We start from the raw sequence: 27,112 nt of genomic DNA, 5'->3' as shown, positions 1-27,112 counted from the left end.
AAATGGACTGATAGAGTAAGAGTTAAATCCAGGAAGATAGAGTAAGAGAGCTACGCTGACATCAAAGAAACAAAAATCAGAAAGAAGCTGAAAAAATGGGATGAAAGGAATGAATATAGTAAATGAGGAGGAAGAGAGATGAATAGAAGGATGGATGCCAAAGAAAGTGTGAGAATAAGATTCTGAGAGAGCCAAAAAGCAAAGGAAGAGAGAGTAAATGGAAAGTGAAAAGAATGAGAGAAATAAAGGGAAAAGAGAGAGTTGAAATGAGGTCAGGGGCTGCTGAGAAAAGCACAAAGCTGTGTAGAGCTGAGGGAGAAGCACAAACCATCAGAGAGAAAAACACACACACACACACACACAAGAGAGGTATGCACACAAAAAAAAAAAAAAAAAAAAAAGGCTGAAAGGTGTGTCAGGGCGAGGCAGACAGAAAAAGGCAAAGGCAGGTACATGTTACACACAACACACAATGTTCTGACACTGTGATGCTACAACTGACAAGCAGCGGGTGTCAGAAAGGAAAAACAGCTGATCTACACTGGGAACATAAAGTACTACGAGCCAGTGATCTAAGGGACGTCACCTACATTTACACATCATCTTAGAATAAAATCCAGGCTTAATTTGAAAGACAGTGTCAGACCTGCATGTTTGGATTCAGCACTTTTTATGATAAAAAAAAAGTTGAGCTAATAATTTATCAAATTCATAATTATGGTTGAACTTTGGAGCACTTCTTTAATGTCATTCTAATAGCAAGTACCTGATGTTACTACCTAGTACTGGGTGTGGTCCACCAGTTCCAGGTGCCATGGATGTTTCCTGGTTCCTGGTTTACAAATTAAGCAGCACGTCAAAACCAACATCCTTTGGAGAGCTTCTCCATCTTTCAAACATTAGTTGCTTTTCCATTGACCCTCAAATTGTGCGAATATAACTTGCGCATAAAAATTTACCCAAAACCTTTCATTTTTCAATTAAATGTTTTTGCACTGACAAGAGGTGGTTTATTGGGTGTAGCGCAATTGTTATATCACACAAAACTGCAATGGAAAGACGTTTTTCTGCAACTAGAGTCATATGAATATTAAAAAAAATGGATGTTGACGGACGATACAACAAGCAAAGAAGAAGAGTTTTAAAAGAAAAATGGTGCGGTATGTGTGGACACACCAGGAAACCTAATCATTTTTTAATTTGGTACGGGATAGTGGGGTTATATATGATCATAATAATGAATATATCTGTATATCAACATGATATTTACATTTGTCACCATGTTTATGGAATGACTTCTCGTGTCATCTCATGACAATAAATAAACAAATCATTGCATTTGTGATTTAAAGGAAAAAACGACATTACGCACTTCTGTTTTTTCAACATTCAGTAAATATCGGTCAAGTTTTGCGCATATGTCCGATGAAAAAGCAACTAATGACAGGTGTCATCCCCTTAGATAGGAAGCAGTTTGATGGATGAATTATTACCTATTAAATGTATATTACAAGAACTGAGCTTCCCTCATCAGTTTAACCATCATTAGCGACGGTACCCTCTGCTAATTAATCCTCTCAGCAGCAAAATCAATCTGAAAAACTGATTCCAAGCAAACTTTGAAAAATTAAACATGGTTTAATCAATCATTTTATGATATAAAACCAATCATGTATCTTTTTTTCTGTAACGTGTCAATGTGCCAACCCGGAAGCAGCATGTTTATCAAAGTAGCAACACAAGGAGGATCAGTTGTGTAGCCAGTTCTACATTAGTGAAGTAATTAAAAGTAATGATGTGGTTCTTCAACTTTTACACCAACCCAATGTGCATTTGCAGCAGGCATTGATTGTCAAGTACTAAAACCTGATAAAGCCATCTTAGTTAATGTCTAATGTTGAGATTTAACTTACAATTGTCTTAATTTTGGTGATATTTGGAGATAATTTGCCCAAAACACCTTTATATTCACTATAAATAAGTGTTCTATACTTGTATTTTCATGGAAACTGATGCATTGCACCTCCTGTAGCCCTGAAAATCTAACACAAATACCAATCCAATACCCACGGTTGTCTAAATGTCATTTCCAAGATGCAATTCCAGTGGGAAATCTGTCAGTATGTCCATATTCATACATTACGTAGTTTATAACACAAATATCAGCTTCAGCAGCTTAAGTCCACATACACTGACGCATTTGAGAAAACCATGCAGAGAAAATCGACAGAAAAAGAATTTGCACCATGTAATTTAAATGTAAGCAGGATGTGCTGATGTTGTACCACACAACTGCTCAGCTGTCGAAATGCCCCATTAACATTCAGTGACCAGCAGGTGGAGAGACATGAATAAAATACACAGATGGAAAAAAACAAAAAAAAAAAACTAACAAACAAGCTCAAACATTTCCCCATGCAAACACCTTCATAATCTCATTCAAAAACAAATACCTCTCTGTCATGTGCACACAGAAAGTGTCTGCAAATCAATACATGTTTAAACGCATACTCACACACACACACACTCACCATGAAAGAATTTGGCTTATTACCCATATTGCATCATAGCAGTGTCAATAGCACGCCTTGGTTTGAAGGAGGGAAACAATGAACAGCAGAGAGAGGAGGAGTGTACTACACACTACAGTATGGGTGTGCTCATGCTTTGTAAGGGACAAAAGGCGGCAAATATTATCAATCAGTCGTGGGGGGGATCAACTATTTACTGCCTACAGACAAACAGAAACAGACAGATGCACAATCCCAGTTCTTCATAGCCTGAATATGACACTCCTGACAGGCAGGTTCAGATGTGATCACTTCATTTAATGGGAAAACTATGGGATCAGATGCAAGTCAACACAGATCAGATGAATTATGACAGTTTCAGCACTTTATTTTGTAATGGTATCATAGAAATGAAAAGAAAACTACAGAACTGATATAATGACAAATAAAGACTAGAGCATAGGATTAAAAACCGGTTCATCAGAACAACAATGAAAAAGCTGACATAACAAAATGAATAATTGAAAGTTACAGCTGATAATAACCATAACAGTGAGACTCACTTTAACGTCTGTTCATTTGTGTACATTCACCTTACTATGAGGTATATCTGGATATTATTCATTTATTCATTCATTCATTTATTCACTTAATTCTCTAGGGAGTCGCAGGGATGCAGCCTATCCCGTCTACTAAAGATGTGTCCCCAGTTCACCGCAGGGCTGACATATACAAACAAACAACCATTCACTCTCATATTCACACCTACGGATGGTTTAGACTGAACAGTTAACTTATTAAGGTGCGGTGGGAGGAAGTGAACCCATGCAGATGCTGGGATCAAACCCACGTCCTTTTAGTTGCGAGACGACAGTGCTGATTTTATTTTAGATAAAAAATATTAATATAACACTTATTTGATTGTTTACTTCAGCTCTTTAAAGACTAGGGCTTTAACTTTAGCTCAGTTTGGAATGAGTTTTACGTCCCTGGGGTCCCCTCGCATCAGCTCAATCAAATTATTGTTATTTGTTAAATGCAATTGCTGTTTTATTTTCAACATTCTATTTCAGCTCATTTAAAACCATTTATTTTTTAAGTGTCTTTATAATTATCTAATAACACAACCCTAGATTTGACTTGATATTGGATCAGATTGGGAATCAATAGCACTACACGTGTCTAGCTACACAAAGTCGTAGGTAATGAACTGCTGGCTAATTGCAAAGGAACTAAAGGGAGGCATAAATCCCTTACACATGATGTGAATGTTGACATATGTGTGCAGCGGTAAATTTGTATATGTAAGCATTAAGCACGTGTGTGTGTGTAATGAGTGCGATGTCAAATCACTGTAGCACTGAGCAGAGTGGTCACGCAAGCTGAAGCTGCCTTTGGGAAGTAGGTCAATGTGAGACACAGAGAGAGAGAGAGAGGGATGAAGCGAGAAAGAGTGATGAATGGAGGGAGAGTGAGACACAATCATGGCCAAGTATATAGTGAAAGAAATAAGAACGCATGCAAAAGCAGGAAGGAGGAGTGACAGTGGAAAGTTACCAGTTGGACACAAGCAGGATGCCTGTTTCACTGGGAACATGTATCCACACGCCATATATGGCATGAATACGAGTGTGTGTAAGTGTGTGTGAGAGAGGCAGTAAATACAACATGTGTGTGTGTGTGAGGCGCTGTGTTTGTGTATGCATCCCAAAGGACATTAACGACCTCACCCACCTCTCTCTCTCTCTTTCTTGCTTGCTCTGTTGTGCACATGCAGGTAGAAGCCTGCTGCTCACTGTCAGCCCACACATATGACTCACACACACCCAACAACACACACACAAACACACACACACCTCTAAACTTTCCATCACTAAGTCCTACAGAGCCACCTAAGCCCATCGAATGCAAGCCAACTCCACCCTAATGTGTTTATAAATTATCAGTGATATTACAGCACATTATCAGGAGAATATACCACAATATCAGGTTTATTACATTTTGGATGCCAACAGAGAGAAGATTTATTACATTCTGATGAGTTATTGCATTAGTCAGGGGCTTGTAATTGATAATCTCTTTAATTTTGTTGACTGGAGATAAAATCGGACCGGCTGGATTGAGAGATCTACACACTAACACGGAGATCTACTTATTACGATTGGAGCAGAAGTCACACACAGGTCAAATGTGATGTGATGTGATGACTGCACATCATAGGGATAGACGACACACCAGATGGACTCTGTTGTAGTATGTTGCAATTTGCACTATAAAGATTGTTTACGTTGTTTACCGCAGCTGTCCCCATTGATATCATTTTGTTGAGTAAAGCTACCCTACATTAGTCAAAGCCTTCAATATTGATGATGAGAATCAAAGGTTAGAAGGACATAGCATGCAAGAAGTGATGACTCTTTTTGTTTTGTTTGTTTACAATCCAGCACTATCATATAATCGACTGCATGTAAAGGCAGATGCTACTTTCTGTTTAAGACAAAATATAGAAGAAAGAGGAGCCACTGTGTTACCTCTGTGATGCATTCAGGAGTAGGGCTGCACAATATCGGAAAAAACTGACATTGCGATTTTTCTTTTAACCCTGCAATATATATTGCAATATGAAAAAATACTCAGGAGTATACAATAGCTGAGTGGTGCAGACGTAAATGGTCAAACTAACTAGATGTGTTTCCTCTTGTTGCGTGGACAGGTCCACGGCACTATCGACACAGAACATGTGTTTCAGTATCATCCTTCTTGTAGCCGAAATAATTCCAGATAACTGACGTTGCTTTCCTTTTTGGCACCAAGTCTTCGTTTACGCTGATTTTCTCTGGTTCGTTGCTCATTTTTCAATTTTTTTACCAGCCACTCACTCCAAACTGATTAAGAACGACTGTGATTGGTGGATCGCTGTGTGCAGTGTGTGTCAAATCCCCTTGAAATTAAATGAGAACATGTTGAGTTCATTTGCCGTCTATACATCACAGGACTTGTGATGTCACTATTGCGCACATGTACATCGCGATGTCGATGCTCAAACGATATACTGTGCAGGAGCCAGAATTTGTGCAGTCGAGATGCATTTCCTCAAACATGTCTCACAGAATCTTAAGAGTCATCCATCTGTTAATCATCTGTTTTTTTTCTATTTTATTTTACGCAACTTTTTTTTATTACCACTTTTATATCTATAACATCACTATAAAATATATAAAGTTTCACCACAGTGGGTGAGGTGCAGTCAATCTTTTTGGCACCAATGAGCGGCTTTCAATTGGAAAAACGGCCTCCATCTTTGAGTCCAGCCTTCAGTTCCAGATACTTCAAAGACCTGTACTTTGAGCTTTCAGTTTGGCTCGTGTCCCCTTCACTAACCCTGGCTTATGATCTATTCTGCAGCCAGCCACCAGGGGGTGATTGGCATATTTCAGATTTGCTTTAGAGCCCTGACCGGTCATCCTTTTTTTTTTTTTTTTTTTTTTTGAGATTATGGAACACACCTTTGCCAAGGAACCTATTTATAACACACTCCCTGCTGAAGCGCACACACAAACCAACAGGCACACACACAAATATTAGCATGCCTTTTATCTGAGGAAGCAACAGCATCTAAAAATAACAACAAATGGCTTTTAAAGTGGCGAAATGGGAGAGGAGAAATGCTTAGTGTGTGCTGCTGCTGCTGCTGCTGCATTGAACCATATCAAATAACGTTGTGCTTAATGTGCTGCGTTTCTAGATAACTGCTGCAAGCTAAATGTTTAAATGTGTGTGCGTTTGTGTGTTTGTGTGGAAAAGTGCATGGTCACACCAGTCAGTGCTTGCCCTCCCCTGGCACCTGGTTGCCACCGTATGCCATGATTGTAAGTGTGTGTATGTGTGTGTGTGTGTGAGTGTGTGTGTCCTTGTGCCCTCCTTACACCATGGAAATTTCCTTTAACCTCCTCTCTCATTTACACCTTTGCCCTTGAGAGCAGACAAACTCATATGAACGTTATCACACACACACACACACACAGGAAGGAAGCAGGTGAACCAACAGTCACTCTATTGTGACTATAAACAGTTTGTAAGTCCATGTCCTAAAACCAACAAATCTGCTTAACAGTCACATGATGATTATTTGTGCTACTACTACTACACTACAGGTGTCATAACTACTACTGTGAGTGCTTCTGCTAACTGTACCATTACATTAGTGACACTGTATCTACTAGTGATGCGTAAAAAAATAGAAATAATTGCTAATATCCAGCATCCATGCAACTCTATCGAGGATTAAACAGTTGAAAATGAATGAATGGATGAATAATATTGTTAATAGTCTAGTAATACTGCTGCTCCATAGACTTATTTTAGGTCCATTTTTGCATCCAAAGATACACCAAAATAATCAGGAGCTACTAATTATTGTGGAATTAATCATTTTTCAGTTGGTTGTGGACTACGACAAGCCGTGAACATCCCTTTTCACTATAGGGCAAACATTGTCACGGTCCTAAAGAAGTGCTAGTGTTGGTTCCGAGTTGGTCAAACCTTCTAAGATCTGATTCATATTAGATAGAGAGCCCCAAAAAAGTATGCATCGGAATATGCCTGTACGGAAGCTTATCTTTTTCTCCTCCTATGGATTGTGCTTTATTTTCGTTGGTTTTGTTGTTTCCTCCTCCAGCCCCTGATGTAGCTAGATCCTGATTCTAGACAAGTGAAGTGGTGCTGGTTTTGCCTTGAAGCTGATTTTCTTGTCAAAATTGGATTTCTTTTAAGATAGATATGAGAAATTACAGTACTTTTTGTGATATTTTTTTGCAAATTTTGTAGACTGAACAATTACTCGAGGAAAATTCAGTGTAATAATTAATGAACTGCTGCTATGCTTACGAAAAGCTAAACTAGAATTTTTTGCAACTATTACGATTGCTCCTGTTCTTACGTCCACAGAAAAGCCTGGTTTCACCTGTGACATCATCATAAGGATAAAGGTTGTGCAGAGTATGTCACGAGTCGGTGCACTAACATGCTGCTGTTGCTGCACTGCTGCTGCAGTCCCAGCAGAGGAACTATCCTGAAACTATGAAGGATGACATTACCCATGAATGCACCCTTAATCCCTAACCTTGTGCTGCATGAGTCGTAATACAATAATCCTGCTGCAGTTGTAGATTATTGGAAAGGAAGGAAGACGCACTGGTAGGGTGTATACGCTTTGGTTGGCACCCAACCAGTGATTGTGCGAGTAACCTTTTTCGGTCCAGTAAGCTATAGTGTCAAAGGAGTGATGATGTGTTTCTACAGTTGGGTGCTTGCCCATTCACAGTCCAGACATCTTTACAACTCGATCTGTCTGTCGACTAATTCGGGCCGAGTCCCAGCCAAAACACTGGCCTGACGCCAAGGCGGGAAGGAGACCATAGTGGACTGTGACAGAGCCCAAACCAATACCGAAGCAGCATCTCCACATCCAGCCCTCACACCGCTCTCATTCATCTCCTGTGTTTTATTACAGCAATTCATAGCATCGCAGTCGATAGAAGCAGAAGCAGGAAGAGTCAAAGTCTAATTTTTTAACTCCCGCAGACAGTAAATAGTCTTTCACAGCAGCAGATTATGTTCATTTGAACAGTTCACTGCAATATTTGTGCAATAAGCAACATAAAAGTGGCACTTCTGCAATATACATCTTAGCTTCATAGCAGTTATTACAGTCCTGAAATTATCATTAGATTTAGTTTTATTTCACTTCAGATCTGTTTTAGTGCATAGATAGTTTAGTTTATTATGAACTGAATTTTAGTTTAGTTTTTATTTGGTTTACAGGATATGTTTTCATTTTTCAGGTATTATGAAAGATGAAAATGAAAACGGTGTCAAATTCTACCAAGCCATTTTATTCCCACATGTATCAAACTAAAGGACAAGAAGCTGATTTATTTTTTTCACTGCTAGTTTTAGCGTTAGTCTTAGTTCAATACATCAGTCTTTCTCCATATAAATGCATTTTCTTTTCATATTTATGGAATATAATATGTAACCCTGTTTCCAAACAACAACAATCACCGCTATTGTGGCACAGATTCCTGCTATGCAACCCCATCGACTTCCGTTATCTGTTAAATGCTTCAAATGCCACCACTTGTGCAGATGTGGAGAGCAGGCTAACATCAGGCTCTGTAAACGCAGACATCTCGCTGCGTTATCAGCATCCCCCTCATCTCATCTTGTTAGATTTTTGAAACGAGACACGGCCCTCTGTACACCCTTTCTGCTTTAAAATAAGACATTTCCCTGGTGGCTGCCCTGTGATAAATCAGGTAGCGAAAGACGAGAGCTTTAGAGAAATAGGGCAGCCGGCGAGCTCGGCGACCACTGGGCCTCCACATGCTTCCCTACAAAGCCTTGAGCTGCTGAGGTGAGATTGGATTCCCTCTCCTTCAACCCTTCGCTATCTCCCTCAGGTGCTGTACAAAGCTGCAGCGTGTATGCAGGAGTTTGTGTGCATGTGCAGGGAATGACAAACAACCTCACGCTCATGTTGACACTATCAATATAGCAACAGGGTCTTGTGGTGAATACAAATTGCCAGGAAAGGTTAGCTAAGGACGCGGTGTTTACATACACATCTGTACAATCACATGCGACATACGTGCTTGAATTAGCAGAAGAAGAATAGGCCCGAGACGTGAGGAGAAATTCTGATGAATCGCCGATGTATGCATCAGCTCTCTGGAGTAAAGCATGAACTATACATTCACATTCATCTTGCATGTACAGAGAAGAATGTGTAGAGAACAAAGAGGTATTTTATTGATCCTACATATAACAAAAAATATAATTATACACAGTGAGAATGCTGGTTTTTCTCTGCAAATAGTTGAGAAAGTAGTTGAGAATCATCGACAATATCTTAACACAGCAATGTCACAATACTCCATTACAAGTACAAGTCATAAGCGTGTACGATGATGATGTATTATTATATATGACATCATTAGATTATTAATAGTAAAGCACCAGTGTTGTGACTACTTCATATTCAGTTTCATATAAAGTAACGCCGGATAAATCTGAGCGCTCATTACATGATAAATGGGAGACGGAACTAGAAAAGAAAACATTCTGATTTACACATCTGTTTTCCGTTCGTAGACTTTTCCTCTAATCTGTTATTTTTGGTGACATATTGGATGATTTGAGCATTTATTGAAATGAAACCAAGTGAGAAGATCAGAGGGATACAATCACTAGTTGGTAGAGCTGTTTACATCTCATAGACGTCTGAAATATGAGGCAACTACACGCTGTTTTTTGTAAGATGTGATACGACACAAAGGTTGGAAATCACTGGTTCATCTTTAATAATGTGTTGCATTGTAAAAGCTTCATATATCATCTATTCATCTGTATTTTTCTGAGTGCAGGCACTTGCAACCCTGCACTTTTGGGGTTAATTTATAATTGTCACTATGCAGAGCGTTTTATTTTTCTAGCTCCGTGTAATTTTCTTGCTCTTTGTCTGATATTTAAGCTTGTCAAATGGAAAATTGATAATGATGATTGATGCTTTCCTATTCCACATGTGGAAGGATACTGCCGACAGAGTGACAGCCACTCTCTATTTAACATGACCTGTCATTGTCACAAATCATTTGCCTGAAGCACCAAAACGTTGCAATAAATATATCATTGCAAGTTGGGCCGTGTGGGAGTCTTCTTGTAACTTTTAAAACCCTTATCATAAAAATCAACCAGTAGCGAAGGCTGTAAATGCGGTAGACTGGAAAGCTTCCATATTAAATATTTTAGCGTGTAAGTATTAAGTTGCATAAAACAGAAGTGGCCAAAAACAAAACAAAACACAGAAGTTCCTAAAATTTGCACCACTGATCTCTACAAATGGACACTTTTAAGGTAATAAAACCTGAACACATTCACTTATGGTGATATAAAACAAATAAATGCAGTGAGGAGTTCAGTTTCTGCCCTGTAAATACAATTTAATGAGTTATAGTCTTTAACTTAATTTTGTGCCAATTAATCACCTAATCACGGCGGTGCAGGTCTGGGGCTGCAGGGCAGTTTAACATAATATTTACAGTAGTCAGGCTGCTACTGCCATGAGCGACCATTTATCCAAATGGCACGACTGAGATGCAAAGGTTAAATGGAATGTAAATGATATTTTACCAATAAATAATCCAAATGGTAAATCCCGTGTGGTCTGTTGAGTGTCTGAATGTGGCATGAAGATAAGAGACATAAAGAGGAAAAGATGGAGTGTGATTAGAGGTGATAACAGTGAATCATGGTGCGGACTGTAAAGTATATAATCTGTACTAAATCCATAGCCTGGAGAGGGAAAGACGGTGGAAGAGAGAGAGGAGATGGAGGAGAAATTTACATCTTCACATCCCACTCTACTTTGAATCACTGTGAGACTGGCAACAACCTGGAAAACAGCAACAAACCAAATAGATTTCCATATAAATTAAGATGGCAAACGATGAATACCTAATAAGACTCTCACTCACTGGTGTCTCTTGGCAGATTTTTTTTTTTTCCTCAACTTTTCCTCCTCCTCTTTCCTTACACTGTATCTATTCTCTCTGGTTTTCACTGTAATACACGCAATGAAGCCATTGTGCGTGCTGGACACTTTGCACGGTTGAATGCTGCTCTGCTGCTTCACCTCAGGGAAAGAGAAGACGTTTGGAAAATCCTGCAGTGAACATGCAAGAGAGATGCAAACTAAAGTAAGGGATTCTGCGGTAGTCCCGAGTCTATAAAGACTTATCGTGTCTGCCTACTGTCTTTCCCTGCATACTTTATGACCTCTGACCCTTTTTTATTTCCTTAGGCTACAGATACTTTTTTAAACTGAAGAGTGTAAGTCATTCACAGGAGTCTTCCCCTTAGAAACCATGCTACAGAATAACACTACACAGTTTTTGATGACCAAATTAGGCAAAAGAGAAGCCAATACCAGATTCAAGTGTAGCCTGATAGACCAGTCTAATGAAGAAGTATTGTGCAGCCGTGTTTGGCCCTAAACCATGCTGTTCAGTAAGCCCCTGGTAGCCCTCTTTATCCCTGTGGTAGAAACCAGGTTAAAGGTTAGTCCTGCAAAAGCCTTCCTGAGCTGTGCGCGGGAGACCTGACGCTAAAACTGTAGAAATGACCGCAAATTAGCACGTCATTCCAGGTTATGCATCAAAGATTCATGTATTCAAATCATTTACTGGTGATATTGACTTCAAATTACTGCCATATTTGCATTAGCCTCTGTTTGGTTGCAGCTAGTGCAATATTAGAAAAGCAAGTGTTTCAAGAAGAGGCTGTAATTCCATTGGGAGTTGTTTTTTAGCATTAGAGTGTAACATTTACAGTGATTCCTCATCATCTGTCAGCACTAAAGGTGATTAGTCCACTTTAACCTGCAAGAGTTTGTGCAACATATGAATGCCACTGTCAAGTCATAAAAAATTATTTGAGATGTGGCAAGTTTTAGTTTCCAGTAACCTATAAATCAGATAAAACTAAAAGTAAAATTCACTTTTATTGTCACCATAAGGAAATTGAACCTCTGCAGTTAAGCCATCCTAGTACACACATATGGAACAGTTTGCTGCCATGCAAGGCAGCAGGGGACCAAATCCACATCTAAGCCAGTACCTTGGTCAAGGGCATTGACTGGAGAATCAACCTAACATACATGTTTTTAATAGCAGCAGAAACCAGATAAAAACCCTGCACAACACAGGAAGCACAGAGAGGCGAGACCACTGCACCACACATGCACAACGCAACATTTTGTGACTTCAAGTTGCTCTTTCCTCTGTAATATCATGCTTACAGTTCAGTTTGTTTTGCAATGTGTTATTTACCTTTATGATGGATAAGAAAGCTGTCAATCTGTTGATCTGTTTGCACAAATGGTGTAATGCTCTGACCACTGTTATAAATTAAAGCTCCATGTGACTCAGCCATAGCGCAATTTTTTTAGGTTTGTAATAAGACATATTAGACTATAAAGCACCACCACAGCTCTATAATTAATGGACAGAATATGAATTTATTAATTTCATGGGTTAGTTTGTTACATGTTGTTTTAAAGATGGCATTAACACTCTGAATCAGCCAGGACTGACTCCTCACACCTTGTGATATGAAATTTGCATTAAAGAGAATTTGTCAAAAAATGGGAACTACTACCTGACAATTCAGGTGCAGATGGAGCCAATGAGACTCTGAGGATTATGGGTAAAACCTTTTCATTACACAGTGCAACAGCAGACCGGACATCCTGTTAATCATAACATAACTGATATTTCAAATGATGAGTGAGTAAATTGAGAAAATTATGACTGTCATTTCATCCGGAATCTTGCAGCTTTAATGTGTGAGTTAGTTTATGTGTGTACGTGTGTGTGTGTGTGTGTGTGTGTGTGTGTGTGTGTGTGTGTGTGTGTGGGTGTGTGTGTGTGTGTGCGTGTGTGTCAGGGCTGAGTGAGCAGCTGACGAATCACCAAGTAATTAATTATTGAGTGATCGTTCACCTGCCTTTATTAGCATGCTAGCTAGAAACTGCACAGTCCAACATGTGATCCACAACATGAATACAAACATGCACTTTATGAACCTTACTTACAGGTACACACACAAAAACACACAAACACAAACCCCTATAGGGGGGTCAGCGTCTAAGCTGGATGCCTGATGAACCTCAGAGGGATCTGGGAGGAAACAGCCGTATTCCCAACGCCCATGCTGACGCACACACACCCAAAGAGGATCAACCACACATAAACACTCACATTAACAGTAAACTAGGCTTACACACACACACACAAATCCAGCGGACATTACAGTGACTATGAGCGAACATAAAGCAGCCGGCTAGAAAACGTTACCCAAACCACAGTCAGTTTTATTTCAGAAGTAATCACCGAGCCAAGTGTGGAAAGTGTCAGTTCCATCGATTTAACACTTTGCTATTAATCTTAATGTGAGGAAATGCAATGACACAACAGCCAAAGCTTACACAGTGTTGTATGCTGTAAGTGTAACACAGCCATCTTCAAACAGACCACCATGCTGCTTCTTCAAAGCCGCTCCACTTTGATCCATTCAACACTTTTCAATCTATTCTCTGTTTCATCATCATCATGTCTACGAACTCACTGCACTGACCTTTTGACCTTTGACCTGAGCACTATGTGTATGTAGCATCCACAATCACTTTAACATAACAGCATTGACTATATCTGTTAAAAGGCACTGAAATACACACAAATACTTCATTTCTGCACTTCATTAGTGTTTTAATTTGCATATCATTTTCAGCCTTTTTACTTTTACTCTCAACATTTTAGCTGGAATATCCATACTTCCTATTCTTTACATCCCCAGAACAGGCTTGTTTTTATGAATTTGAGCAATATTATGGAGCATTTCTCTTCTGCATCATCACAACTGACTTCAGCATAAACTCGAAGATGACAACAGAAGAAACAAGTGGTGCCAGGCACAACAAACCATGCCCCTCGCACATATTACTCGCACTTATTTTGGCATCAATCCAGCTGACGTCACCATGTCTATGCGTGTGCTCATATCAGCATAGACATAGACAAATTTTGGCCATTATAAGTACATGGAGAAAACAATTAATTCATAAAAAATTTTAACTTTGACCAACTTTTCCCTAAATGTAATCACATCCATTCTGGGTCACTAGTAATCTATAAACCCAATTTGGTACGAATTCAACAAATAGTTTTGCTACAAAAGTGTTAACAAACCAAACCAAAAACAATATGTCACTTGGTGCATTAATGGGTGCACATCACACACAACAACGGACACAAGACATCTACAACATAAAACATGTAAGAAAAAAGATGAAGAAAGGGAGATTGGATAACAGGAAAAAAAAGGTTTTGCTGCACATTGAAGTTACTGTTCATTAGTTTTATGGGTTGCATTAATATAGCATGAGGTTTGGATTATTATGCATAGAAACAGCCAATAGGAATGTCCTTTAAGTGCATTTCAGAGTCTTTTCCAATACAACTCCTGTATATGTACTTCTACTTGTGTTGGATGTGTGAACTTTTGTGTGTGTACAGTCAAAGAAATGTAAAATGCAACTGATGATTTTTGTTGATTTTGCTAGTGCTGTACAGTATACTGTATGCATGCGTATGAGAGTGACTCGTGTCAAAGTGAGCATTTAGTGCATAGTGACAGAAGGGGCAGGTGAGTCACAGTAAGGCTGCAGGCTGAACACATTGCATTGCACTGCAGCACCGCACATCACGACTCCGACACAAACAGACCGACGGACGGACGGACAGATGAACGGAAAGCAGCGGAGGGGAAGAAACGATGAGAGATGGGTGAGGGACATGTCTGGCACAGAGCAAGACATGGGAACCTAAAAAGAGAACGCAACAAAGAGAGAACAGAAACTAAATTTAAATAAATAAATCCCTGGTAATTAGAGAATGTGAGAGCTGCTTTGTGACTGCCCACCTCAGGATCTGTCTGACCACCTTAAGTGTCTCCTGTCTGTCTGCCAATGGCACAGTCCAAATCCCAGTCACTGCCAATAACACCTGTATCCATCACTGCTGAGTGGATCTTCAAAGCCTTGTTATTTATACACCTGTGCGTCTGTCTGCTTGCCTCCCCAACTGTCTGGATCCTCTTTCTGTCACTATCTCCATCAGATCTAATTCATTAGCGTAGATCAAGAAAGTGGGTTAAGATGCAATAGTAAGTTGGCTACATAAAGATGAAGTACGGATGCATTAAGGATTGTTTAGTGCCTGGCTCGGCAACCTTTGCAATCTAAAGAGCTGTTTTGGGACAGAAAAAGAAATAACAAAACTGTCTGGAGCCAAAAGATACCCTTATACCTTTCCTTAAACTGGTGACTGTTTAAGAAGTGCTTTAGGATTAGTTTCTACAGAATATGAGGAGAATAAATCAAAGTTTCAGTGCACTTACAGAACAACAAAGAAATGACAAAACTAAAGAAAACAGCGATATTTGTCATTATTTTAGTTTGAGGCAAAGATCAACTCCGGTAAGGTTTTCTTTGCGATGGAGAATACAGATGAATATCTTTAGTGTTATGAAATTAAAAAGTAGTCCACTTTCACTACTATTACTATTTTTTTTAATCATTTGGAGTAGAGTCTACATTTTTACAACTGCATAACATCAGAATCACTTTATTGCAATGGCAAAATGTGTACAAAAAAAAAAGTGTTAATCATTTTCTTATGATTTTTGACAAAGCTACATTGAGCCACTAAAAACGGGCCCAAGAGCCACAGGTTGCCTACCCCTGGTTAAGTGCATATGTTCCCTAGTCCATCCAGTATATCCTGACTGTTCGACCTGCACATAAAATGATCAACAGCCAGTGGTGGTAACTATGCAAAATGAAAAGATAAATAAATATTCTAATTCATTCATTTATTTGTTTTGAGCAGAAAAAATTTAAGTTGTTGTGTACAAGGAGCTAATATCCAAACAAATACATTAATAAATAAAGATGGTCGAGACTAAATAGCAACTGCCATGTACACTAGTATTAACACATTAATTAATATTGTTAGATAATAAAAAATACGCAAACTAATGATCTGGTGTTGACAATTAAAACCTTTAAGAATGTGGTAGGCGCTGCATGTCAACAGCTTTATAGAGCGATAAAATGCCCTGCCAAGATAACATGAACATAAACGTCTTTTATACTAAAGTTTGACTTTTCCTCCAGTGTTCACTAAGTGTCAAACTATTAAAGAAATGGAAGATGTGCCAACAAATGGGCAGGCAAGTTCAAAGGGTGAAGGCGCAAAAAGATGAAGAGCACAGACAAAATGTTCTGTACCATTTGGGAGAGGGCAAATGGCTTTACCAAAAGGTCAGTCAATCTAAAATCCTTTGCACTTCCTGTTTAGATGTAGGCTATTAGAGACAGATACAAGAGATCACTAATCCACTATATTTGTAAAGTCCTAAATTAGAGTGTTCGGACAGATTTACTTGACTTCCTTTCCTTTATATACATTTTTAAAGATATACTGCAAAATTTGTTGGTTTATTTAGTATTGATGTTTCATGTAACAGCAAAATAATCTGGATATTTTAATGATAACTGCGATAAAACCTACAACAAAATCAAATATTATATTAAACCTGTTCTATACGGTGAAACAGAAATGGGAAAAAGAACTAGCAATGTGGGTTTCCGAGGAGGAATGGGTCAATATCTGGAGAATTCAACAGTCAACTTACTTCTTCAAGAACATGGAGGGAACAGTGCTGGAAAAATATAATTCCATTTTTCATAATTCCTAAAATTAAAGCTAAATATGTGTCCAGAGTTCAACCTTGTTGGAGAGAATGTGGAGATGCCAAAGTAAATCATGCACATGTCTTCTGGTTGTGGCCTAAACTGGCATCATTGTGGGATAATGTAGATTCAACGATTGTTAAGATATTGGGTTATGTAATTCCTAAAACATGTTCGGTGATGTATTTTAGATGTATTATTTGTAATAATGTCAGAAAAATTATAGATAGTTTAAAATACTAATAGCAGCATGTAAAAAGGCTATTACCAAAAAATGGTGCAGATTAGAACCACCTACAACTAACGACTAATATTGCAATATTTGAGATGGAGATTCGGACCCATAGACTGAGAACTCAGGAAGAACAGCGTCATGATAAATGGAAGAAATGGACAATCTTTCTTTCAACGTCACATTACTAAAATCAATTGTTAGTCACTAAGGTTTATTATGGCCAGTGTATCCCAAATGTCTCTTATGTTTGTTTTGTAATGTACAGAAATCAAACAATAAAAATAAAGTTAAAAAAAAAAAGACTGTTCTATACAGCTGGAATATTAATGACTACCATCACAAAAACAAAAGACTTTTTCATTCAATCCTATCTACTCTAATTGCAGGCCTGATATTAATCTGATTCCAATATTGCCATATATCATCCTCTGCTACTCATACTAATTTTCCAGATCTTCCTCTTGTTTTCAGCTGAAACCATACAGATAGTGAGTGTTTTTCGCCAAAATAAATGTGTCATTATATAAAGCGACATCTCGCATTAAGCTAAATGTGATCGGTAAGGGACTGTGCGACTTCCGATCTGAAACTGGAGAGTATCACCTGATAGCCAGGGGTGAGAGAGTTGACCGCCTGCTGGTTAGAAATGCATGCACATACATTTGCGCCCACACACACACACACACACACACAAACACACAAAGGCATCATGGTCATAGGATAAAGTGCTGACTGACAGTATGAGGCTCTACAGGGCTTCACAACAACACTAATGGCTTTAAGCTTTATTAAGTTTTCCATTTGCAACGAGTAGGCGTCATTTCAAAGATGCAATTAAACACTTAAGAGCTGAGTTTAATGTTGATTAGTTTACTTGATAATAAATAACTTAGCCGCAAGGGAAGGAAAATATAGCAGCCTTGTAAAATTAATTGATCCATTTTTTGTATCCATTTTTCCAAGCATTTTGACCTACAAATCAGGTTGTGTTAGCATGACTCTAGATCACTGCATCCCATTTGAGTATTAATCTAATGGGTCCACAGTGCTGCAGTTGACAGTATTTCAGATTAAGTTTGGAATGAAAGCAACCTTAGCAACTCCCAGTGACATCCCTGAATTCATAACCCACTTTTCTTAGATGCTCACTGTTTAAAAAAAAAAAAAAAAAAAAAAAAAAAACAACTTTCAAACGGTTGCAGTAAAACTTTTATGATCCCTTTTAGGAAACTGGTGGCAACTTTGAAGTGAACAGAAATGGCGTAATATGGAATCTAAAACACATGTTCTAGAGGCAAATTTTGGTATTTTCTTTCAAACACGTGCTTTTAGTTTATACGTGACTTTTTAGTAAGAGCGTGGTTGCTTAACCTCCAATAGAATGGCGCGGCAGAAGAACTGACTAATATTTTACCAGCATGTGCCCGAAGGCTGGTTGTGTCCTGTTACAGCAGGATGTGGTGAGTGACGTTAACTCGGCCTGGTCTCCCACAGTCAATCCCCTGCAAGGACCCAGACTGGCCCTTGACACCAGGTCAATGATAAGCATCGAGATAGGGACGACAGACTGACTGTACTCATAAACTTCAGTCAATACTTTGCCCTGCTCTAGTTTGGATGCTTTTCAATCAAACACACAGTCAAACGCTAATAAGTCAATATTTAGTTTTTTTTTTTTTTTTACATGATTATAAGATGAAATTACATTACTGAGATTAATCTGACTGATTCTTATTTGTTGGATTTGTAACTAAGTGAAGAGCGCATATTTTGCCGTATGTTTGCGGCAACAAAACATGTTAAGATACATTATTTTGTTAAATTAGGAGGAAATTTTCCTTAACTAAGCATCTTTTTGCAGGTAGACCTCATATTCTTTTGAAATTGAGACTCAACATGTCAATGACAGACTGCTAGATGTATAGTAGATAATAAGCATAACCATTTTTTTTTTTCATGACATCTTTTTAAGATTAAATATAGCTGGGATTTTCACAAGGTTTGTGGAGGGCTTCAGTGCTTTGAGGGCTGAGCACACAATCCGCGATTCCAGTTTCATCACTAATAGGCAGTCTCAGTTAAAAGTTCATTTCCAGACCAAAGAAAACACAGTTTCTTCGGACTAATAAGGTGTATTTTCTCCCATACGTTGTAGAAAAATGTGTTTATGCACCTTCATTGCTGCATTTAAGTGTTATAACTGTCAAAAAATCTTGCGAAGCAATAGTTTGTGTGCAAATATATTGGGGAAATAGGCACACAACAGACATAAGGCCCAAATGTAACTGAAAACCACATATTTGAGTGTTGTGTGAACCCCTGATCATGTACTTTATCACATAAACCTGTGGTCTTACACAGCACTGTGATGAATACACAGATACGGTTAATACCCACAGATAAAAACATATCTCCTCCACTACAGTCACATCTACGCAGACACCTATAGATCTAGAAAAACACAGAACACAACTGAATATCCATCAAGAAATGTTACACTACAATACACTAAAAGGCATTCTACTGTACTGGCAATATCCTCTGTTTTTTTAATTAGATGCACTTGTATTCATCGACATCATCCAATAAAATAATCTGCGTTTGTAAGAGATAAAAAGCCAAGGTGGCAGTGATTAAAGAGACAGGAAGACCAGAGAGTGTACTATATGTCGGAGAGAGAGAGAGCTACAGACTACACAGAGAGAGAAAGAGAGAGAGAGAGAGGGAAGCAGTCACATGTTCGGAGAGGGGGGAGGAGGCTGGGGGGGAGGTGGGAGGGAAGGACTGCCTGTCACTCGTCTACGTCACTGGTAACGCCTCCCTCCCTCCCTGCCTGCTTCACTACAACTCACATGACTGCAGCAGCCCTGTTCTGTAACTCCAGTCACGAGGATAGAGTAGTATTACAATAACCAGCCGGCAGGGGCGAGCAGCATAGACACACATAGAGAGAGAGAGAGAGAGATAGGGAGGGAGGGAGAAGAGGGAGAAGAGGGGGGACAAAGCCACTGTTCGGCCCTAATAACCCTGAGTAAATATTAACATATTAACAGTACGTTTGTAGAATTGATAAGCTTATCAGATTACACCTGAAGACAGAACTTTACCTGCGATATAATGTACTATGTAATTTCTTCCCTTTCCCTTCGACTCCAGCTTTATCTTTCTCCCTCTGTGTCGCTCAAGGACTTTGCAGTGGTGCTGCATAACAAGCTATTTTTACAGAAAATACATGCGATCATGCAAATTATTGCAGGAATATATACAGTTTTCCTCTTTTGTCTTCTTTTCAGCCTCCTGAAAACTGTTTATACACTGGTGACACTGAAGGACAAACAGGATGGGACAAAATCCACCATTATGTACCTTTACATAAAGCTTTCACATATTTTTTTTCTGTATATATCCTTTAATTAGCTCTATATATTTGTGCACACGTAAACCAAAAACACATTTCTGCTTTTTCAGAGCAGAAATAGACAATATGGAAGTGTTTTTTGACTGGACTCAACTCATCTGGGTTGAGATTTGATGACTGTCAAGCCCAAAGCATATGATTCACATACATTTTCTGGACTGTTTAGTCCTTGTGGGGGTCGTGTGTGTGTGTATATATATATGTGTGTGTGTGTGTGTGTGTGTGGGGTGGGGTGCTGGAGCCTGTCCTGGGTACCTATGGGCGAAGGCGTGGTATAACCTGGACATGTTGCCAGTCCACTGCAGGGTTTGGCTGTGGGTGAGGGAGCACCGTCCCCAACAGAATATGTTTTTAATTGGTCACCTGTCTGTTTATTCTATATATGACGTTTATATTCAGACACAAGATCGGACATTTTAGTTAAGTACATGTGCCACCCTTCAACTTCACTATACATTAAATTATCAGATATGTGTTATGATTTTGCATGAATTCTGATAGATATATGAAACTCTAGCGATGTAATATTAATCAATCTGTGTAAATGGAGACCGTGCATCATGTACTTCACATCTGTAATGTGTGTGTGTGTGTGTGTGTGTTATGGAAGCACATGTCACTGCTGCAAGATAAAAATAGCCCACAAACTCCCTGGATCCCACCACACACTGAATTAACCTGCTTAAGCTGCCAATCAGCTGTGACAGACCCCCCCCACCCTCCTCCTCGTGCGCGCACACATACATAAACACTTGCCCCTCACGCGCACACACGCACATCCTCCTCCTATGACCGCGCAATCACAGCAATAACAACCGCCACGGGCCCATGTTTAATGTGTCGCTGGGATGCAGTAAACACAGGGGTCCTGTATGTTCTAATGCCAGACCGTGTTGGGGGGTTAATAATCCGTGCATATTTGGGAATGACAACTCTTGAGCGTGCACGAGGACAGAGATTAGATCCGATACTTTGCAGGTCATATGGGAATTGGACACACTTTGCCAAACTCCTTTAGGAAATCGGTGATTTAATGTTTGCTTGGATGCACTGGATGAGACACGTACAGTATGACATGTTTTAAGATGTATTCATAATGCTCACTGTCTGATAGTACATTCCGCATCACATTTAAGTGCAAAGCATCATGCATGTTGGTGGAATCTCGAGCTTTATGATCGGTAACCACCAGTCGCTCCCGTATTTCCGTGGCAGATTACACTGGGATTAAAAGGAGTGTCAATTATAAAAGTCCGGGTTTCATTCTGCAGAGCGGAGCTTCATGCACCTACTGTCACCACATGCAATCTAAGACGCAATATGCACTTAAATACATAATGTCAATCCATGCTTTATAGTTGAATGCATGGACAAATTGTGCACATCATCATGTTTCTGGACACGATTTGGCGCGTCGATGCTGCTGCTGCTGCTGTGAAATTCCGTGGAAAACCATTTGCCTGCGCTTCCCTGGTAACACTGGGTAGGGTAGGGAAGGGGGGGGGGGGTCAACCGACTGTCCGTCATCATCATCCCATAACATACAGCTCAAGGATCCGGTGTTTTCCCCCCGTTGTTCCGAGACAAAGCCCCCGTGTGAACCAGACGAACGTTTTGTAACCGTTACCAACCGGTTACGCAAACGATTACAAAAACAGAAAATGGGACCAACTTCCTCTGCAAAGCAAAAACAACAAAAAAAAAACAAAAAAACAAAACAAAACCACAGTGATATTATCTTGCTGACGCTTTGCAGAACATAAAGTGATCACAGTGGAGATATTACAGAAGGCATCGGTGGGAGTTGTTCAACTTTAAAGCGCACAGCCTGTACAGACTACAGATCCACAGATCCCCGGTTAAGCCCACGGAGCTTCGACAAGCAGCTTATAATGGAGTGAATAAATAACATTACACAGCACTGATGTATTGCAGTACTTCCCCAAACAGACATTTTATTAAATAGCAGCTTGGATTCTGTGAGAAAAAAAAAAAAAAAAAAAGAATCACAGTATCCAACCAACAGAGTAAATCATCACTACAAACACGTACAAGTGGATTTCCTTCGCAAAAATTAAAGCCAAACAATCAAGCAGCCACTGGATTAATATCATAAAGTCACAATATCATAATAGTCCTCCGGCTAAGTCCATGCGTTCAGAGGCGCACCACGTGTCCAAGTCTCCGGCACTCAAATTAAAACTTCCCTCAAGAATGCGTCAAAAGTTTCCAAAGCGCCCCTCTGCATACCAAATAATCCTCCCAAAGCAGCGGCACACAAGCGGATCCCCGGTTCTACGACCAAAACAAACACATTTATGCCTTTTAATCCATCACAATTCCATATTCCCCGCGGCTGATGACATTTCTTCCAAAAAAAAACACGTGAAAGCCAGACGTCAAGACATAGTAGACATTCACACACACACATACACATACACAAGCCAGGCACCGGCTCACACTGTACCGGGGAGATGCTGCTGACAAGCCGGGGAAAGGCTCGCATCAACCGGGTATTGCGTGCGCCACGGCCGGCGACGCGCAAAAACGCACCCGCGTCCGGAAAGCCCCGAGTCCCGCGTATCCAAAGAGGCCCGAATCTTACCTGGCTGTCGGAGTTTTCTGTCAGGTAATTGAAGACAAAGGACGAGAGTTCCTCATCTAACAGTGGAGCGCAGTCCGCCATCTTCTAGTGAATGAGGAGCCGCGGAGTCAGAGAGCGGAGTATAGGAGGAGGAGGAGGAGCAGTGGGGGACGGCCGCCTGCAGGGGGCGCATCTGTTTACACACACATACAAACCAAGACACGGAGATTCAAGTGGGGTCTGGGGACCTCCTGGGGGTCACTACAGTGACTCCAGGGACCCACAACTAAATGAGAATTAATTTAATTTCACGGTCATTGAAGGAGAATTTACAATTGACCTATTACAGCCAAACCCACTCCTTAAAACAGGAAACATTTATTATTATTATCATCATCATCATCATTATCATTATTATTACTATTATTATTATTATTATTATTATTATTATTATGCAACCACAATGTAAGTATGTAAGTAATATTTAATTCTAATTCTAAATTGACATAAATATTTGAATTGCCCATAGGTGTGAATGTGAGAGTGATTGGTTGTTTGTTTCTATACGTCAGCTCTGTGATGAACTGTCGACTCGTCCAGGGTGTGCCCCGCCTTCACCCATAAGTAGCTGGGATAGGCTCCAGCAACCCCTGCAACCCTAGTGAGGATAAAGTGGGTTCAGATAATAAATGAATGAATGAATGAATATTTATATAAATACCAAATTTCTTTTTTTTTTTCTTTATTCTTCATTTTTCATTAATTTGTTTTTTTTTTTCTACCTATCTTGTTGTATGTTGCTGCTGTTAACTGTGAAATTTCACTGTCATATCTTATCTTATTCTTTTTATTATTATTATTATTATTATTATTATTATTATTGTTATTGCTTCCTCCCACCATCCAAAGACATGCACTGATAGGTTAATTGGTTAATCTAAATTGCCCATAAGTGTGAATGTGAGAGTGACTGGTTGTTTGTTTCTATACGTCAGCCCTGCGATGAACTGTTGACTCGTCCAGGGTGTACCCAGCCTTCGCCCATAAGTAGCTGGGATAGGCTCCAGCGACCCTAGTGAGGATAAAGTGGGTTCAGATGATGGACGGATTATTATTATTTAACCAAGAAGTCCCACTGAGATCAAAAATCTCTTTTGCCAGTCGCTTATAACATCAACACTCAGCCTATAAGATACACAAATCAACAATAAACAGAATATCAGCTCTTAAAGCACAACAAACTCCCACATAAATGACCTTCCTACCTAACTGTATTCTTTATGATATTCTGGGAAGTATGATAGATATAGGTGTTTTTAGTTTAAGAACATGGCATAAAATTGCAAGCTAACCACTTAGAAATAAAGGAGCATGAGTCAAATTCTGTCCCATTGTACAATCTACTGCATCCAGCCCTCAAAGGGAAATTATTGGACATCACTGTTACCATATGTACTATATACATATGTTAATATCTGTACTTTTTATTGAGATTATTCAAAAATTATAGCAGCATGAGTATTTCATAGACATGTACTGTTTCTTCAAAATGTTGCAGGACAATATTACTACAATAGTTTGTATTAGACTAAATATAAAAGAGACAAAATGGTCACTTTACTTTCAAGTTTAAGCTTTAACTTAACTATGGTTGAGTGTCCTTAAAATAAATACATAAGTTTTTATGTTGTTTTGTGGATATGAGAAATTGCTATTGTTATTCAGTCTATAGTGGAATTATAAGATAATATTGACCGTAATGACAAGATGTCCTAAAGATGGACATCCAAAACTTATTTCAATTGAAATAAATATTCAGTATTAATGTATTTGATAGATTTTTTGTTAAAGTGTATGTGTGAATCCAGTTCAGGCTATGAGTTGGGTGTGTACTTTTTTATTTTGTCCTTAATTTAACAATGGGACAGTTTTGTTATTTATTGACTTTCTTAAATTCTGGAATTACTCTAGAAAAACTCCAGAAACACATTTTATCTAATGTTTAGCAGTAAAGCAATGAAATAACCTGTTCATCAGCATAAAATATTACCATTGCACCTTCTGGCAAACAACAGATAAGTAGTCTTATCTCAATGTTTCATGTAACATGTCTAGATGTAATATAAATGTGCATATGTGCATCAGTACTACAGTGTTTTAACAACTGACTTTTGAGGAATTACAATGAGATTATGATGAGCATTATGAAACACACTGGGTAGAGTTAGCGATAAACATCAGTGCAGTACAAATCTGGAGAGATGTGATAAAAAAAAAATGACTCACTGTATTCATATTTAAACCAACCCACCCTATCCTCAACCAAACTCCTTTTATTGTCTAAACCTAAATACCTTCAGGATGGAAACTATCTGGTGACAAAGTCCAGGGCTTTTATAAAACCACCATCACTCCACCTTCCTCCAACCTATTGAGGAGACACAGAAAAGTGATGGACTCTTCAATGACAAATTCTTTTGAGATTATAAATACCCGTGGTTAGCAGAAATGTACAATGGCAGTATTTTATTCTGGAGACTGATTTGCCGTAGAGCAATCTGTCCTATTGGTGGATGTCTTTAACCCATAAAGACCCAAACAGCCACTGGCAACAAAAACCATCTACTGATCTAAACTGTTTAATATCTGTTTATCCGCTAATCCTATTAATACGGGTACGTTTACACGGCAACACTAGGATCTAATTCCGCAAAGATTTCTCCTTTGCGTTATAAAATCATTCCGCGTTAAGACGAAGCCGCTATGATAACGATCTGCGTTAACATGAGTCCGCGAGGACGGCTGAATACGCTGTAGTGGCCATGCCAGACCAGTAGCTGGCGATCTCCTAACTGTCCTCCTTCGATGGTACGTTAGGGATTGACTCAGGCATTGGCGAATATAAGAAATGCGTCTCCGCTGGTAAGAGAGTAGACGCAGTAAGTCTAACTTTTGGTGAAGAAGCGACAGCAAACTGAGCACAGTTAGCAGCAGGTATGTTGTTCTGAAACCGGCCGTTGTTGTGGTTGTTCCTTCTTTTTCTGCAGCTTTATTGTGTCATAGAGGCTGGCAAACCAGCTTGGAGGCGCATTACCGCCACCAACTGGCCTGGAGTGGGTTAACTGGTGGTTCTTGGCTGCGCGCATGCAGTGACGTCATATTTTACCCCGGAACACTATGATTCGCGTTAACACGGAGCTGAAATGCGGAGCGTATCGATAACGTTCCACCCTGGACCCTGCTATCAAAAGTTTCCGGATTCAGGCACTCTAGGCACCGTTTCCATGTTAACAGAAGGCTAATCCGTGATGAAATCTTCCCGGAGTCGACTGAATCCTACGCCGTGTAAACGGCCCCTACATGTAAATAATTGGTGTAAAATGTAGTTTATCATCTTTTCATGGTCATCAGATATGACCCATTTGGATGTTCAGAGGCTCTGTAAAGAATGTGGAAACACCGCCATCTTCTACAACATTAATTCACCAGTAAAACCCATGGACTTGGATCAATGACAGTGGATGGAGACACTTGTTTTTATGTTTAGTTAATGATATCGTTGCAGAAAAAGTCACTTTTATTTCAGTTTTCTCTATTTCTGATATAATAACCCTCAACTTCAATCTGAGCTGTTGAACATCTACATGATCAGTACATTAACTATAGGAAAATACATGATTTACACAAAAAAAAAAAAAGCAAAATACGGCGGATAATATTATAATCAGTGGTGATAAATCACTTAAGAAAAGTTAAATACAGAGAAAAATTCATTTGGGAATGACACAAATTAGCACTGGGTCTTTATGGGTTAATAGAATTTGTTATTTGTTGTTTTAGCAGTAGTCCATATTGTTTACCTTAACATTAATGTACAAATGGTAATGAAACTGTAACTAAAATTGTCAGTGTTTGCTTACTGTCACAACCAGACATTAGAAAGGTAGAACAAAACACACAGGGTCTGTGGTTGGAAGCTGCCAAAACACAAAGG

The 27,112-nt window shown here is 39.2% G+C and overlaps 1 protein-coding gene and 1 long non-coding RNA gene across 3 annotated transcripts in view; one reads left to right on the top strand and one right to left on the bottom strand.

Annotated features, from left to right (window-relative positions):
• The window catches only part of ppargc1b (peroxisome proliferator-activated receptor gamma, coactivator 1 beta), a 142,420-nt gene extending 119,187 nt beyond the window's left edge, over window positions 1-23,233 (bottom strand). For both annotated transcript variants that reach the window (XM_030144876.1, XM_030144877.1), the window contains exon 1: window positions 23,140-23,233. In XM_030144876.1, coding sequence (XP_030000736.1) covers window positions 23,140-23,220 — 81 coding nt within the window. In that variant the 5' untranslated portion in view covers window positions 23,221-23,233. The remainder of the gene's footprint in view (window positions 1-23,139) is intronic.
• LOC115426713 (uncharacterized) lies at window positions 1,302-26,673 on the top strand. Its single transcript, XR_003936392.1, has 3 exons — window positions 1,302-1,447; window positions 15,877-15,883; window positions 26,646-26,673. It is a non-coding gene; the product is annotated as an uncharacterized LOC115426713 (long non-coding RNA).
• Window positions 26,674-27,112: the final 439 nt, after the last annotated feature.

Source organism: Sphaeramia orbicularis, chromosome 10, assembly GCF_902148855.1.
Source record: "Sphaeramia orbicularis chromosome 10, fSphaOr1.1, whole genome shotgun sequence".
NCBI lineage: Eukaryota > Metazoa > Chordata > Actinopteri > Kurtiformes > Apogonidae > Sphaeramia > Sphaeramia orbicularis.
The sequence above is the reverse complement of the archived record's forward strand: the minus strand, read 5'-3'. Positions and strand labels throughout refer to the sequence as shown.